Below are 15,921 nucleotides of genomic sequence, written 5' to 3'. Positions count from 1 at the left end.
AAAAAAAAAAAAAAAAAAAACAAGCAATTAAAGAGTTACTTCATTATATGGTATCAGATCAACATTTTTCATATTCCAATTCTGTGCTCCTTATCACTTCTTTGTCAAAATTACACATGAAACTTTAAAATATATTTATCCATGTAAATAAATTTTTTCCTTTATCCAGGGATCTGTTGATTTGTATCCAGGACCTCAAAAGTTATAGATTTGGGGAAGAGAAATGAGAAGTTCTCTCAATAGCGTTTCACAGACAGAACTGAGGATAACTGTAGCAGGCTCATTTGACAGTTTAAGGAGGTGAACAGAGTGGAGCCCCTTCCTAGACCCCTTATCGAAATATTCCCTGTGCACCTTCCACCTATTCCAAGACAACGGCCATGTCCCTGCTTTCCAGGCAGCTTCTTGGGTTTTCTTATCCCTGTGTTTCCTTTCTGGAACCAGACATCTATTTCTATTTCAGAAGCACTCACCCTGGCTTAATGCTCACTTTTGATCTTGCCCGAGGCTTGAACTAGCAAGCTATGTCAGACCTTAGAGGTGGCAGAGAAAGAAGAGCAAATACATAGATCAGTCATTTTTAGCCCCCTTCATCCACTAGATTTGATTTGCAGAACCAGCTCTGTTACTCATAACCACACTGGTGCTGAGAGGCACATTGTGTTTGGGACTTTCACCAGCTGGAGAGGTGTGTGCGTGCAGTCTTCGCTGTGTCCAGACACCTGCAGTCTGCCCACTGCCTTCCTCTACTACACCTAACTCCCTGGGCTGAGTGTAAAGAACTGAGATTGCATACGTGCCCACTTCTCTTCCAGGAATAGGAGCAGTAGTGTAGGATTCAGCAGAGGATTATTGTGACACATTTTGACTTGGATTCCTGCACAGGCAGACTCTGAGACAAGCATTTAAATACAGATAAGGTTTTAGAGAAGCAAAGGACACAGGTTAGTAGAGTGGGGAGAAAAGAGGGAAATGAAGGCAGCCAGCACGGGGTGCATCATTTAGGTGGTTAGCAACACAGGCAGCCGGGGCTCCTGGACAAATCTGTTAACTTCACAGCTCAAACTGCTTCACTGCTTTAAACACAGAAACCCCAACTGGTCAAAGAACTTAATTAACTCTTCTTCAGTTTCCTCACCTTTATAATCACTGTGCTATCACTGTTTATTTATACTGGAGAGTTTACATTTTTTAAATGATGTAGTGCCCTTAGTGAGCTCAATCTTTAGAATTATTAATTTAGTAATGAAACAAAAACTTAGAATTGGATGTTTTGTGGCTGGAGCTGATGTGATGTCTATTGTAGGATAAGTAAAAACAACGTACTAACTTAACATATGTTAAATCTCAGCAGTAACCATATCAACTATTTAAAATACAAACTCACAATATTTTTAAAGTCCTTCATCACTATTACTTAGAGCTCCCAACTTATAGTGCAGGTGGAAACCATACTTCCTGGGTCCTTCTGTCATTTCATTATTGTTTTCTGAATTCTCTTTAAATGTACCCTGTTATTATCTGCACTCAGAGAAGAGTGCAACCACTGCCCTACTTTTATGATTCCACTGCCCCTACCTTCACCCTTACCTCTCCAAAATAACTTCAAAAGATTTCTCAAATTTCTCTAGCGTCAAGTATTAGAAAAAACACTGTTAGGTTTATGCCTCTAATCCCAGCACTCTGGGAGGCTGAGGCAGGAGAATAACAAGTTCAAGCCCAGACTGATCAAGTCAGTGACTTAGCAAGACCCTGTCTCAAAAATAAAAACTGAAAAGGGATAAGGATGTATTTCAGTGTGAAGCCCTGGATTCAGTCCCCAGTGGCAAATCAATCAGTCAATCAGTCAATCAATGTTAGGTGTGAAACCCAGTTCTGATCAGAAGCAAGCAGGCTGCAAGGTAGGAGATGCTTTTCATACATCCAAACAGCAATTCTTTTTTCTCATTGGAAATTATTTAAAATTACACAGACACATATACGTGCGTGTGTGTGTGTATGTGTGTATATGTGTGTGTGTGTCTGTAACATCAAGTGTAGAACTATGCACTTAGGAGCTGCTGGAAAGAAGTAATGACCTTTTGAAATATTTTTCTTTTAATCTTGGAAACTGCATTAATCCTAAAAAATTATTAAAACAAATATCAGGAATATAATTTTCATCAAACAGTGACTGCAGTATGGCCCAGAAGAATAAAGACTTTTAGCATCACCACAGCAGCTACTGGGTTATTCAGAGGCTGTAGTGTTATTTTATTTGCTTTCTCTTTTTGTCTTTCACTAAGGCATAACCATTTGAAATTGTATTAAGTGGTGTGTATTCTCTAACATTGGATTTCAGGGTTTGAATGCAGACATTTCTGCTTTGATATTTTTAGAATACAGGCAGAGATAGCTCTTCTGAGCTATTAGGCTTTATAAACTCCTATAAACTTACTTGTATATGATACACACAGATGTTAGAGAGATACATTTTGTTTTATACTTTAAGTGAATTTCCCCCCAAAATATCCTACTTGGTTAGCTAATTTTCATCATGTTTTCTATACAATTAAAAATACCCTTTGAAATTGTTTCATAGTTAAATCTTATTATTAATTTTTGTGATGCTTCTGATAACTACTTGAAGAACTAACATTTATTTGATAGTTTTCCTAAGTTCACTCCAATTTTTCTATCCCTAGAGAGAGTTTATTCTATTCCCCACTAAATTTTAACATATAGAAAATATCTCTATCAAAACACAGATATTACTAAATTTTAAAACGCTTAAGTACTTCTAATCTCTTCTCGTAACAAAAATAGCAATATTAATGAGAAAGAGAAGATGATTAACTAAAATTCATTGAGCATGTGAACACCAAAAATAATTCTTAAAGTAGCTAATACAATTAATATAACACTTTAATAGTGGAGATAATTTCCTGTTTTAGAAATCGCTAAGGACACAGAAACACAAAAACCCAAAGATCAGTTAATGGAGGCGAGTTCTGACATGCCCAGTTCTGCCTCCTAAACCCGTAACACTTCTTACAAATGAAAAGAAAATAATTTCACTGCTTGTACTTCAACTAATTTTCACTGGCCATCTACTGTGTTAGGCACTGAGAATACAGCACTGATCAAGGTTTGGTTATTGCCTTCAGGAAGCCCGTATGTAGTTTGTGGCTCTGTTCAGGAGTGCAGCATTTGGAGACTTGATTCATGTTCAAAGCTCATTTAAGCCAGGCAGCTATAGTCAAGGTCCATGACCTTACTGTTTTGCAAACCCAAAGATTATCTACCATTTCTATTCAGCACTTGCTAGGGTAACGATGAAGATTGGTTCCTATCACAATTCACTTGTTATGCCTCTAAAAGACTTTCTACAAATGATTAAAACACATATACACACAATTCAACTTCACACCACACCGTTGTTTGGATCTCAGACGTCTCCCAAAGACCCATGTGCTTAAGGCTTGGTCCCCAAGGTGGTGTTATTGCAAGGTGGAAACTTCAAAAGGTGGAACCTACTGAGAAGTCTTTAAAGCATCAGGGTGTGGCAGAGAAGGGGGTGTGAGACTCGCTCTCCTCTTTTCCCTCCCTTTTCCTGTCTGCTATGAGGTGAGTCATTTTGCAGGGCTGGGTGCTCCCAAGTCATTTATCCTGCTCCACTGCAGATGCAATAGCAATAAGATCAACCACAATGGGGCGTGAAACTGCCACAACTGTGAGCATAGTGGATCTCTTCGAAGTGATTATCTAAGTATTTTGTTCTAATAGCACATATCTCCTCTCTGATCCATCTGCCAATGAAGGGCACACCTGAGCACCAAAGCTACATTATCGTGTGGGGTAATCACTAGCTTCAGGTGGCATTTGAATTTAATTTCAAGTCCAGCTTCTTAGTTGCATTAACTTCATTTCAAACACTAAAGAACTACACATGGCTATTAAGCATTGTATAAGCTTACATATATTCATAGACACAGAAGCTTATCATCACATCTATTTTTATTAGCCCGTGAACTAGATATATAATTCAAAATAATATATTTAGGGGATTGTGGTAGTGAATGATTTTAGATATATTAACTGATAAAAAGATTATTGCATACCTGAGAGGGTTGAGCTGTTCCACATTTTTTAAACTCTCACCAGTTAACAGAGAGAATGATCGACTTTAGAGATATGTCAAGAAAAATTTTATGTTCATGAGTTTTACACAACTCTTCCTGTTAAACATGCTTTCATGTGCAAACCAGTGGGATGCCGATCTGTGTCGGTTTTCCTGCTTATGCCTTGCATGAAGTCAGCGATGTGTCGAAAACTGCTAAGAAGGTGCACCCAAAGACGTGTTCCTACAGAGAGCACGGGGCTCGAAGTTGAGTGCTGGAAAGGCTTTTACCTATATTTTGTGACCTGTTTTTACTCTTTGAACTTCCTGTCATAAGCATCTGTTACTGTCATTAGAAAAAGGAAAAATAAGTAACTAGAACTATTTTACATAAAAAGTAAACACTACTTTTACAAATAGTTGAGATAGTATCCTATCCGACTCACACCATGGAAATGTGGGTACATATTTATTTTGTCAGTAAGTTTACTTGGTCAGGTCGAGCACAGGCCTTGCACTGAGCTACATCTCCAGCCTTTTCATTTTTTGAGACAGAGCTTCATTAACTTGCCCACATTGGTCTCACACTCGCCGTTCTCCTGCCTTACCGTTCAGAGCACTAATTTGTCTGTGTGTTGATGATGAATGTGAATTAGCTCAAGGGTTTGGGTAGAAAAGCAATGTGATATTTTCCATGTTTCCAAGGGCCATGCTTTTTTATTTTATTTTAAAGAAAATAAAAATTAGAGAAAAACATTAAAAACAATACAGAATTTCAAAACAAGGTGATATGAAATCCACAGTGGTGGTTGTTTTCAAGGAGGCGTGATGAATGCACATAAGGCTGTTGCATGCATGTCTACAAAGGAGCTCAGGAAAAGCCTCTGTGCTTCCCCCTCAGAGTTTCAGGGCATTCTGGGTAAAAGAATCTTTTCAGGTGCCTGCAATTTTTCCTCACATGCTTAGACTTCAAAAGGTATTGCTGGATGGATTTCATGGTTTTACACACTGACCTCGTCACACACAGTCATGAGCTCTGCTGTCTGAGTCCCTGGGCCTGCGCAGCCCTTCTCTGGGCTTCCGTCGGGTCCTTGTGTGGGTTGTCTCCCTCCCCATGTGAATTTCACAACTTTCTCTCTGGATGTTTCCTGATGCTAAGAACAAGGATCTATTTTCCTGTGTATTAGACTGCTTTTCCTTGTCTCTGGTCTCACCTGTGCAAACTGAACATTAGGTTCATTATCAGTAAATAAGTAGGTTAATTTCAACCAGGAAGCTAACAGAAATAATGTAAATTTTCGATAATTACTCAGTCACCTGATACCATGGATGCTATCCTGGGTGCCTAACTTTTGTTGATATGCTGATAAAAGTAGACCAAAGTGGGTTTTTTTTTCTCCAAATGCAAGTACAAGTAACATAAAAAACACCCTAACTCTAGAAATGTGGTAAGTTTGACACTTAATGGTATAAAGAGAGCATATGGGGCTTTTGATGCGTATTATTCATTTTGAATAATGTAGATTCAAGACAGCTTTTCTTCCTTAGGACATGCAAGAGTTGATTTCTAACACTGCTATACTGAGTAAGAAAAAATACATTAAAGAAACCTACCCTTGTACTTTGCCGTATATATGGGTACCGTTTGCTTTCCTGTCCACTTATGTATAAGCTGAATCACTGAATTCATCAATGAGATGGTAACCAAGTTTTTGTTGGCTGTTCTATGGCTTTGTTAAGGATCCTGTTAAATGCTATTAAACATAACAGCATTAATGGGCATTCTAGGGAATTAAACTTTGAGGTATTGAAATTTATTTCATAAAGGGTCAATTTTTCCAGACTATGCCAAGATAGATTTTCCTGTAGAATAAGTCCCTCTGAAACTTTCTTTGTAATGTTTAGAAAGTTTGTATCAAGAGACTTAAAACTAGTTATATTTTTTGTCCCTTTAATACTAGTTAGGAAAATTCTATGCTAAGGAAGCTATCAGATATTTGATAAAAGATTTAATGAGTATTATGTTCATTAAATCCTATTTATATAGAAATAAAAGGAATATAAATGACTAAGATAAGTAGTTAAAATATCTATATTGCAAGGTCTGTGTTATTATTGAAAACCATGTGCCTTTCCTAAAGTACATGCAAATGTAATTCCAAAAAAATTTTTATATGATACCACTTTAGCTAGGTTATTCAGATTTTTGAAAGTGCACATATACAAATAAAAAATTAAAGACCAGTGCATGATAACCATTTTAAGAATTTGATATACTCCTAGATGATAAAATTATATTTGTTGTTTTCTTTTTAAAATTTTTCTCTGTTTGCCTAATGACCTAATAAACTATATCCGATGAAATTTTTACCAAGTAAAAAAAATCATTTGCCCATTTTCTTTCTTATCAAACTTTCCATTGTGCTAGTACTTAACTTGAGAGACACACACAAAAAAAGTCATACGAATGATGGGGAATAAAAGGAAGACTGTCCCCTTCCTCCCAATATGCCTTTGATTTATACCAATATATGAGCAATAAATACCTTGTCCTAAAATCCTAAATAAATAAGCGAAAAGCAAATACTACATATTGTTTTGGAGCCTTATGACTTGCTGAATTTAAACTGTGATGGGATTCGTTTTCTCTTCTCTGAAATCACGAAGCTTCAAATGAAGGCTGTGATTAGTGTCAGCCTTTAAAACTGACAAGAAGAAAATCGTCCACTTGGCTTCCTGCCAATGCTTTCCTCAGAGGAGGAAAGAACCTAGTGCAGAAACAGACGTGTTCCGACCCTACTGAGTGGTCACAGGAGAAGGCAGGAAACCTGCAAGATATTTACAATGACATTGAAACCAGAGGTGATAGATACCACTGCCCATTGCAAAGCAAAGCCACCGCTTATCAAAGTATCATAATCATGGAAATCTGCTAAGCAAAATGAACACTTAGAATAAGAGAGGTGAATGGAGAGTGAAGACAAAATCAAATTTTAGAAAACTATATCAATATGTAAGAAGAAAGTTCAAGCTACTATGGGACATTTGTATGTAACCACATCCAGATGGCTTAGTAATCCTGAGTCAATTATTACAGACTTAACTAGCAATCCAAGCCTGAAGTACTGCTTGTGTTGTGACTACACACAAGTAACTTAATCTTTCAAAATCTCAGTGTATTATCTCTACAATGGGAATAATAATAGCACTTAATTCATCCAGCAGTTGTGAGCAGAGAAAAAATACACAGCATCTGAAATGATTAAAGCTTTAATGAGTTTTAATAATCACTTTCCATATTATTCATGTACATTTCAGCTCTCGAAATTGTAAATATGTTCAAATTAAGAGTATATTTTAGCTGTATTTGGAGGAAATACATCTTCCTTACTGCCTATTCAAGTTTTAAAGTCTTATCAAATTATCGAACAGCTATTTCAGTGTGACAGTCTGTTACTAAGTACCCGAGGTTATACTGAACAAAAGTTCCAATTCTGTGTGATAAATAGTAATCTTAGAGTTAAAAGATTTAGTGGAAATCTTCCTCAGATCTTACCACATTCTTAATTGTGTGTATATGTGTATGAGAGAGAGAGAGAGAGAGAGAGAGAGAGAGAGAGAGAGAATTCTAATTGCCAAACCCAGCTCCAAATCATGAATGATATCAGCCCAAAATGAGCTATCAGCCCCTTAGAAAATCTGCATGAGAATTAATCTATTGATTCCTTAATCACTTATAAGTTAAATTGACCCCATGAATGAATCTCATTTTGAATGAAGAAGTTGCACAGGAAAAAGTTTCTTAGAGAATCATCTGTTTAGACATAGAAATTCGGACAACCATCTACACTGTTTTGTTTGCTCCCTAGGACATTTCCCCCCTGCTCTGATTTACACAGCTTCAAAGTGGAACGCACTCATGGTTACACTATTGTAAGTGAGATGGCCCAAAGCAAACCTCAGGGAGGAATCATGTCCTCCACACTGGTGCAGATCTGTGGCTCCAAATTCCAGTTCATCAGTATATCTGCAAGATGGCAAACTTCTTTTTGTTTCCTTAATGTGTTAACATACAAGCATTTTAATAGCTATGCATAGGAATATGGCTATTCAAAGCAAGCATCCTAAGTTATAATCATCACTTGGGACTGAGTGAAGTTATGATCATTTTGAATGAAGGAGACACGTGGCTGTAAGGCTTTCTTCATGGACTTGCCTGTTACTTAGCATGATGTGACTTACACTGACCCACAGTGTCCCCAGCATGGTTTCATCATTACCATTCTGGTTCTAGAAGGCTTGAGCCATAGTTGGCAAGTTAAGAATTTTTTCAGATATTTACAGAACTAACCAACAATAAAATAAATACAAAGAAGAAGCAGAAATTACTTAATGAGAATTTTAAAACTCACTGAGAGAAAAAAGAAAGCACTTATCAGCTCAAAGTAAGAGGAAAATTTAAGTAACTTTTTGAGGGAAAACAGCCATCATGAACCTTATCCAACTATGGTGACCTCAAAACATATGTAATGGTTGATAAGCAGAGTTAGATTAATGATGTGTGGCAGCCTGAATATGTTAATGGTTTACTGAAATGATGCACACTGATTTATATTGTTTCTGTCTGGCCTGTGAGTCTACCCTTCACCTTCTTTGTCACTTGTGTACAGTTGAAATAACATAGCCTATCAGTGTAAGTTCTACTTTGCTAATGTGACTGGTTTTTCAGTCATTAAGATCTTTTTTCCATTGCTCTTCCTCTTTGAACTTAAAACACACACTCAAGAAAGCTTGTCTGTATTCTGCTTAGAAGGTGGGTATTTAATTAGTGCCACTTCTGTAACTACCCTGTGTTTAAACTGACAGTATTTGTTGCACATCACCTCCAAGTATATCTTTAGCAAGTAAGTCACTTTTCCTCATCACCTATCATTTATGTCTTATCAGCATCAAGAGGAAATGAAACTAAGGCACACCTATTTATTTTTGCCTCCAGGCATTGAAATTTAGTTACTATATTGATAGTGCTTACTGGTAACACAGAACACTTTTTCAAATGAATAATTTAATAATGTTAGATGATAAGAGTTCACTGTTACAGTCTGTTCTGTGAACATACTCAGCTATAATCTTGGAAGAATGACACTAAAACAAGGCCTCAAATTTTGTTACACTGTTTCTTCAAGGCATATGCTAGCAAAGACTCCTTTTTAGTTCTTTTATTTTTTTTCTAAATATTCCCACAGGTACTAAGCACAAAACCATGTTGGAAGCACGAAACGGAAGTGGGACTATCAAAGCGTTTCCTCGGGCAGGGGTAAAAGGCAAAGGACCTGTCAATAAGGGAAACACGGGCCTCCAAAACAAAACATTTCACTGTGAAATCTGTGATGTGCACGTCAACTCGGAAACACAACTTAAACAGGTAGGTAACACAGTCTGGGGATGAGAACAAATTAGGGACACTCTTACAACCCCTATGTATATGCTTTCATTCTTCCTTTTAATTTGTGACTTTTTTCCCATCCATCCATCCATCCATCCATCCATCTGTCCATCCATCCACCTACCTCCTTATCTTCTATTCACTGTCATTGTATATGTTGAGTTTTTTAGTTGCTGAGGAAATAACTAAAATTCAGTGGCTTCTAGGACCTTTTGTAAATTGTTGGCAAAGGAAGAGTATCAGATCTTTTCTTTACCATGTTTCACACTCAAAATGTTGATAATCATTAAAAGATCAATTTGTAGTGTTCCATTTTTATTTTTTAGATACTACGTGTCACAACTCATTTGTACTGTGTCATTCTTTTATTGTATGTGCTTTATTATGTGGTATTATACTATATTTCTACAGCCACCTGCTGAAGGTATGCTTAATCATGTTACATTCATATGTACTCTGAATAACCTTCTAAAGAGATCAGTTGTACATTTCCAGCGGAAAGCTCTTATACTGTGTTGTATTTTATATGTATATGTATGATATTTTGGTGATTTTATGTACCTTAGTTGTTTATCTTTAGAATTTAAGGGTCTGACATTTGGATGTACAAATGTGGGGATAAATATTGGTATGGAAATAAACTCTGCCTGCCTGGGCATTTTTGTTTATTGCACATAAAATTCCTCTAGACATTTCTTTCCTTTGTAAACCCTTCTAAAAATGGAAATGTGTGCAAGGATAAGGCAAAAAAAAAAAAAAAACCTGGAGAAAAAAATCCTTTTATTTGATTAAAATATACTAAAATGGACAGCATAAAAATAGATCGTGAAGATCTCAGAATGCAAGGGCAAAAGTGCATGTTCTTTTAGTTCTGTCTTTCTGAAACTTGCATGAAATAATTATTATCTTTTTCCAAGTTTAAAAGTATTTTAGATCATATGGGGGGGATGACTTTTAAAAACTGTCACTTTTAATTGCTTTTACCAGCACATTAGCAGTAGAAGGCACAAAGACAGAGCTGCTGGGAAGCCACCCAAACCTAAATACAGTCCCTACAACAAGCTACAGAAAGCAGCACATCCACTGGGGGTGAGTGTCTTGCTATTAGTGAACACTTAAAAGAAGGTCAGTGAAAACAATTCTTGAGTTGCCTTTTTAATATATTCAAGAGACAAAGCATTGGTATTATGGACAGTCTCAGTAAATTTGAAGTTTTAAAAAGAAGTTTCAGGCTGGGTGTGGTGGTACACACCTGTAATTCCATCACTGGGGAGGCTGAGGCAAGAAGATCGCCTCAAGTTTGAGACCAGCCTGGGCAACACAGTGAATTCAAGGCCAGTTTGGACTACAGAGTGAGACCTGGTCTGAAAAAGAAAAAAAAAACAGAAAAAGCAAAAATAAGATACAATTTCAGAATATGGCTCAGTTTTTATTTAATTATTCATTAGAGATACTATGTGAGACCTTGGGAAATAATCTTGAGAAATGCTCTCTCCCCATTATGCTAAATGTGTTGGCTAGATTAGATAGCATTAATAGTATAATGTCCCGACCTGGATTGTTTGGTAGAGCTTAACAGACAATCTGGGAAACCTTCTGACATTGTATGTTAGTGTTGATGGACATATGCTTTTCTTCTGATTGAGATGATTGTACTTTCACCAAAGAGACCCAGGTCTCAGTGAAACTCTAGGAATAGTTGACCTATATTATATGCCAAATTATGCATTGTGAAGCCTGTTTCCTTCAAACAGATCTTACTAATGACTGATGCTAGTATGTATAGCTAACACAGGAAAATACAGTTATAGGAAAATTCCAGTCATCTATCATGAGACTCCACTTTGGACTGACCCAATTAATTTAGTAGGATTCCCCATTTTATGAAAGTAAAGTCACTTTCAGCTTTTTTATAAAAACAATTTTAGCTGCATTGGGACATGTTGAATTCTGTGCAGAGCTGATACTTTAACATCAGTAGTCATAACCCTACATGTTTTCTCAACATCAATGCAGGTTTACCAGTCAAGTAAATTGTGTTGCTATGAAGACTCTAAACTCACTTTCTTACCTATTTCTTTAAGTAGGAGCAGTCTCTCCAGTGAGAACAGGTATCTTGCTAATGTTAATGCTGCTAGTCAGAGAATGAGCTAGCTTTGTAGAATAAGACTGAGAAAAGGAGGTGGCCATTTGCACAAGAAAAAGAGGAACATGCCAAAATTTGGAGAAAATAAATTTTCTTTACATTTTTATTGAAGGTGAACTTTTTGTGAGTGGTACCTCACACAGGAGAAAGCTGCATGCTTTATGCTCCCCAGTTTACGTATTTGGACAATCAAATGGCACTGGTAGTAGTAATGAATCTCTCTAAAAATGTCTGTTTCTTGATAGTTAATGTGCAAGGAAAGGTTGGCATGAAAGTTTCTTCTCCTTTTTCACAGTGATTATTTTCCCCTACCAGAATAATTTTCAACATTCTTGGTAGACCATTTTTCGTAAACTTTCCATCTCTTCCAAAGGGAAAATGTTCTATGCTTTCTATTTTCTTTATTGTCAATACAAAAGTATGAGTTTATGTTTACAGTTGTTGATGTATTTTTCAAACTGCCTACCATTTTGGATTCTAAGAAAAGATTTGAAAATTTGGGTTCTCACCTTTTTTTTTTTTTTTTCCTTTCAGGTAAAATTAGTATTTTCAAAAGAACCATCAAAGCCATTGGCTCCCAGAATTCTTCCAAACCCATTGGCAGCTGCGGCAGCTGCTGCTGCTGTAGCTGTGAATTCTCCCTTCAGTCTCCGAACTGCTCCTGCAGCAACACTGTTCCAGACCTCTGCACTCCCGCCAGCACTCCTGCGGCCAGCTCCTGGACCCATTCGGACGGCCCACACTCCTGTGCTGTTTGCTCCCTACTGAATTCCAAATAGGAGTGATTGTACTGCAATAATTTTTCAAAACACAAAACAGAAAAGCAAACAAAAGAGAACTATGCAGTGTTTATTTATAGTTTAAAGTATATATGAAGAGCCAGGACTTTTGATAGTAAATTGAAAAGATTATTAAAAGTGGGAGGGGACTGGGGGTGGGAGGGAGGGAGTGATATTTTCTCCAAATTAAAGCATTCCTCTTGAACATTGTTTTAGAAGTGATCTCCAGCACTGACTCGTAGTGGTATCTAGAACTTCTGAGCCTTTGTGACTGTGCTTTTGGGCACTTACTTCCCCCCTGCATTGTCTTTTATGCTTTATGAAAAAATTACACATTGTCTAAGGGCATTAACTGGTTCCAATGTATATATAATAATTTACTCTGTAGATTAAAGTAATACAAAAATGGAAAAATATTACAAAAAAAGAACAAAAGCAACACTGTGAATAGTAGTACCCGCGCTGGTCCTCTCGCTCTGACAGCAGTTGCTGGGTATTTATCCCAACAAAGTAGATACAGTAGATGTCTTGTAAAACAATAGTGCTGTGTCTCAATCTATGCCATTAGGATTTAAAGAACTGTAAAAGGTAGAGTGAACAACTATGTCATACAAGTAAGCAGTATAAAAACAAATACAATAAACACCAAATGGTGTCATGGAGGCCTTCCTGGTCAACATTCTGCCCTCCTGTCCAGCTTGGAGTTAGAACAGGGCTATACTGAAAGGTGGGAGAGGCATTAATAAAGCTAATTTCTTACCACATTCCCCGCCCTGAAAAAGTATTGCTGGAAACGGGGAACGCTTTGTAATGAGTTTATATCTGAACACAGATAACCCATGTATCATGGGTATTTAGAAAGAAATCAGTACAACCATTGTGTTTTGAAGAGCAGTTGTAACCTCAGATGACCTCTCATCTTTCAGGTGATGCAAGGTAAAGATCTTTCATGTGAGTACATATCTTAAAAAAATGAGACTATTATATCTCTGCAGTATGCCCTTTATATCATACCAGTAGGCTTGTCTCAAGGTTTCTGCTTTAAATATGATGGCAGAATTAAGCATTAGCTATTGTTGTGGGTTTACGATTTTTAAGATTTTCTACTGACATGATATAAACATATAAATATTAAGAACCATAACAAACATAAATCTGAATTAATTGCACACCTATGATAGAGTGCTAAAAAGTACTGGTAAGGTCCACTGCTTCTCTAGTGGAGTTGTGAAGTACTGACAGGCTTTGATATTCACCCTAAAGCTGAAGGGAGTTGATGTTTTACCTTAAAAACAAGATTTATCAGGGGTATATATAAATATATGTATATTGTATATATGTTAGAAAGAGTAAGAGAATAACTTATAAAGAGAAAAATCTATATAAAATAAATCTATAACCATTCAGTGTTACATGTTATCATTAAATTGGTAACAAATGTCATAAGATAGCTGTGCCTTTAATTTGAGATAAAGGCTATTTGCGTTTTCCCATAGAAAGCGAACATATATCTATCATTACGATGGGACTCAATGCAGCCAGTCTGTTGCATTAATAAGAACAACAACACTCAAATACAAAGCAAGTAAAAATCATATACAAGTCAACCCTATGTGATTTAGGTGTAGAGAAAAATTATTTTTTGAAAAGGTTTTGTAAAGGCTATTTAAAAATGTAGGGAAGGGCTGGGCATAGCCTTCCTGAAATTACTCTTATCTAAACTGTGGTGATCTTCAAAGAGGTCTAAAGAATCAAGGCAAAACCATTGAAGAGATAGGTATTTAGCATTTGTCCTTTTCTATTTAAGAAACATCCATAGCGTGCTTGGTGCTCAACATTAAACATGGTCTTTGGAGTACTTCTCCTCTGTGTAGCTGTAGAAATTTTTCATATAAATGTATCTTGAAGGCAGTTGGCTTTATTTATTTTTGTTAAACAACCAAAACAAAACAAAAAGGGCAAAAAAAGAAAAGAACAAAGAAGAAAGGAAGGAAGGAACAAAGGCAGAGGAGAATAAGAGAATGTATTTTAACAGTTTTCTGGTGAGAAGAATTCAAGCCATGCCTTCATTAAACATATTGGTTAGTGTTAAAATTTGCTTCTGAAAGTGCAGTATCTGTGATTTTGCGTTTTCCAGTGTCCCTACTATCTGAGCAAGTCTGGCTGCCTTTTCTGTTCTTTCCTTTCCATCCGTCTCCTTTTGTCTTTTCTTTTTTTCTTCTGTTCCTACAGGTCCTACTAGTAGTTCAGTCAGGTGAACATGAGCTTGTTACTTTGGGCTCTGTGTCTATGCCATTTGCCCAGCTTCTAATCATCTTGAATTTCATTTTTCTTTTTTGACAGTATTAGATATTTTGCTCTCTCACTATATTCATCCCTGTGTAGAAGTTTTTGCATCTGATGAGGTCTCCCTTTCTGTTGAAGAATTTGATGTTAATTGATGCAATGTGCTTTTGTTGTCCTCCCCGTTTTTACCAATGTCAATGAGCCAATCCAGTAGAAGTCAGGGCCTGTGGATACAGAGTCGTGGGTCACAAGATGTTACTGACTAGTGACTTGCTGGGAACAAACAAATCAGCCATACTTTCTTCATCAGCCATATGAGAAAACTCAGAAATACCTGGATCCCTTCTGCCTCACTTCGCTATGGAACCATTTCTGTTTAAATGGTCTCTTAAATTGGAGTTGTAAACATCAATTGTCTTTTATTCACTACCTAATAAAGGATGAAGCCTAACCATAGAACTTACAATGGATTCTCTGTGAATTGTTTCCCCCTACTCCACATATTTATCAAAATGGGATCAACATCTATTATAGCTCAGACTGCTATAAAGCCGTATCCTTTCCCCGAAGGAGCCTTTTTCATGAATAAAGATTGCCAATTCAGATTGGTCAGCAGTGGTGTTGTGAAAATCCCCAAAGGTAGTGTGAATTTATAGTTATACATACCTTCCCATGCATCACACCCATGGCAAGGAAAGTGATAGCGTAAGCGTCTTTGGTTTCATTTGAAACAAATATAAATGCATTGCAAAGCCTCTGGAGAAAGCATTGTGTTACTTCATCCAGCTCTTCTGGACAAATGGGTAACAGTTGTTGGGGAGTTACGATATTTCTCTTCTGAGAAAACAAGTGACTACAGATGACAAATTACACCTCTCCTTCTAAACTTTGAAGAGTAGTTGTTTCAGTTACATAAACACAGTTGGCTTTTGGCAAGTTCTATCACTACTGCTTCCCCTGAAAGATTGCTGTCTTAGGTATTATTGGACTCTCCCATACTGTTTCAGCCACCCACTGTTATTATCATCAGAGATATAATCTTGCTGGCAAGGAACTATTTAAGAGAGACTGTTTATATTCATTTGGAAATTAAAAAGAACAAACAATAAAATAAACAAGGAATTAAAAACTGAAAGGCAATGAAATTTTAAAGGTAAGATCAAAG

The 15,921-nt window shown here is 36.7% G+C and overlaps 1 protein-coding gene across 3 annotated transcripts in view; it reads left to right on the top strand.

The window, feature by feature from the left end:
* Znf385d (zinc finger protein 385D) overlaps positions 1 to 15,219 on the top strand; it is a 303,956-nt gene extending 288,737 nt beyond the window's left edge. For all 3 annotated transcript variants that reach the window (XM_005387469.2, XM_005387471.2, XM_013515708.1), the window contains 3 exons: positions 9,346 to 9,524; positions 10,533 to 10,634; positions 12,226 to 15,219. In XM_005387469.2, the coding sequence (XP_005387526.1) occupies positions 9,346 to 9,524; positions 10,533 to 10,634; positions 12,226 to 12,459 (515 nt within the window). In that variant the 3' untranslated portion in view covers positions 12,460 to 15,219. The remainder of the gene's footprint in view (positions 1 to 9,345; positions 9,525 to 10,532; positions 10,635 to 12,225) is intronic.
* The last annotated feature ends 702 nt before the right edge of the window (positions 15,220 to 15,921 follow it).

Source organism: Chinchilla lanigera, unplaced genomic scaffold (assembly GCF_000276665.1).
Source record: "Chinchilla lanigera isolate Chin_1 unplaced genomic scaffold, ChiLan1.0 scaffold00029, whole genome shotgun sequence".
Taxonomy (NCBI): domain Eukaryota; kingdom Metazoa; phylum Chordata; class Mammalia; order Rodentia; family Chinchillidae; genus Chinchilla; species Chinchilla lanigera.
This window is presented reverse-complemented; position numbering and strand designations above follow the sequence as displayed.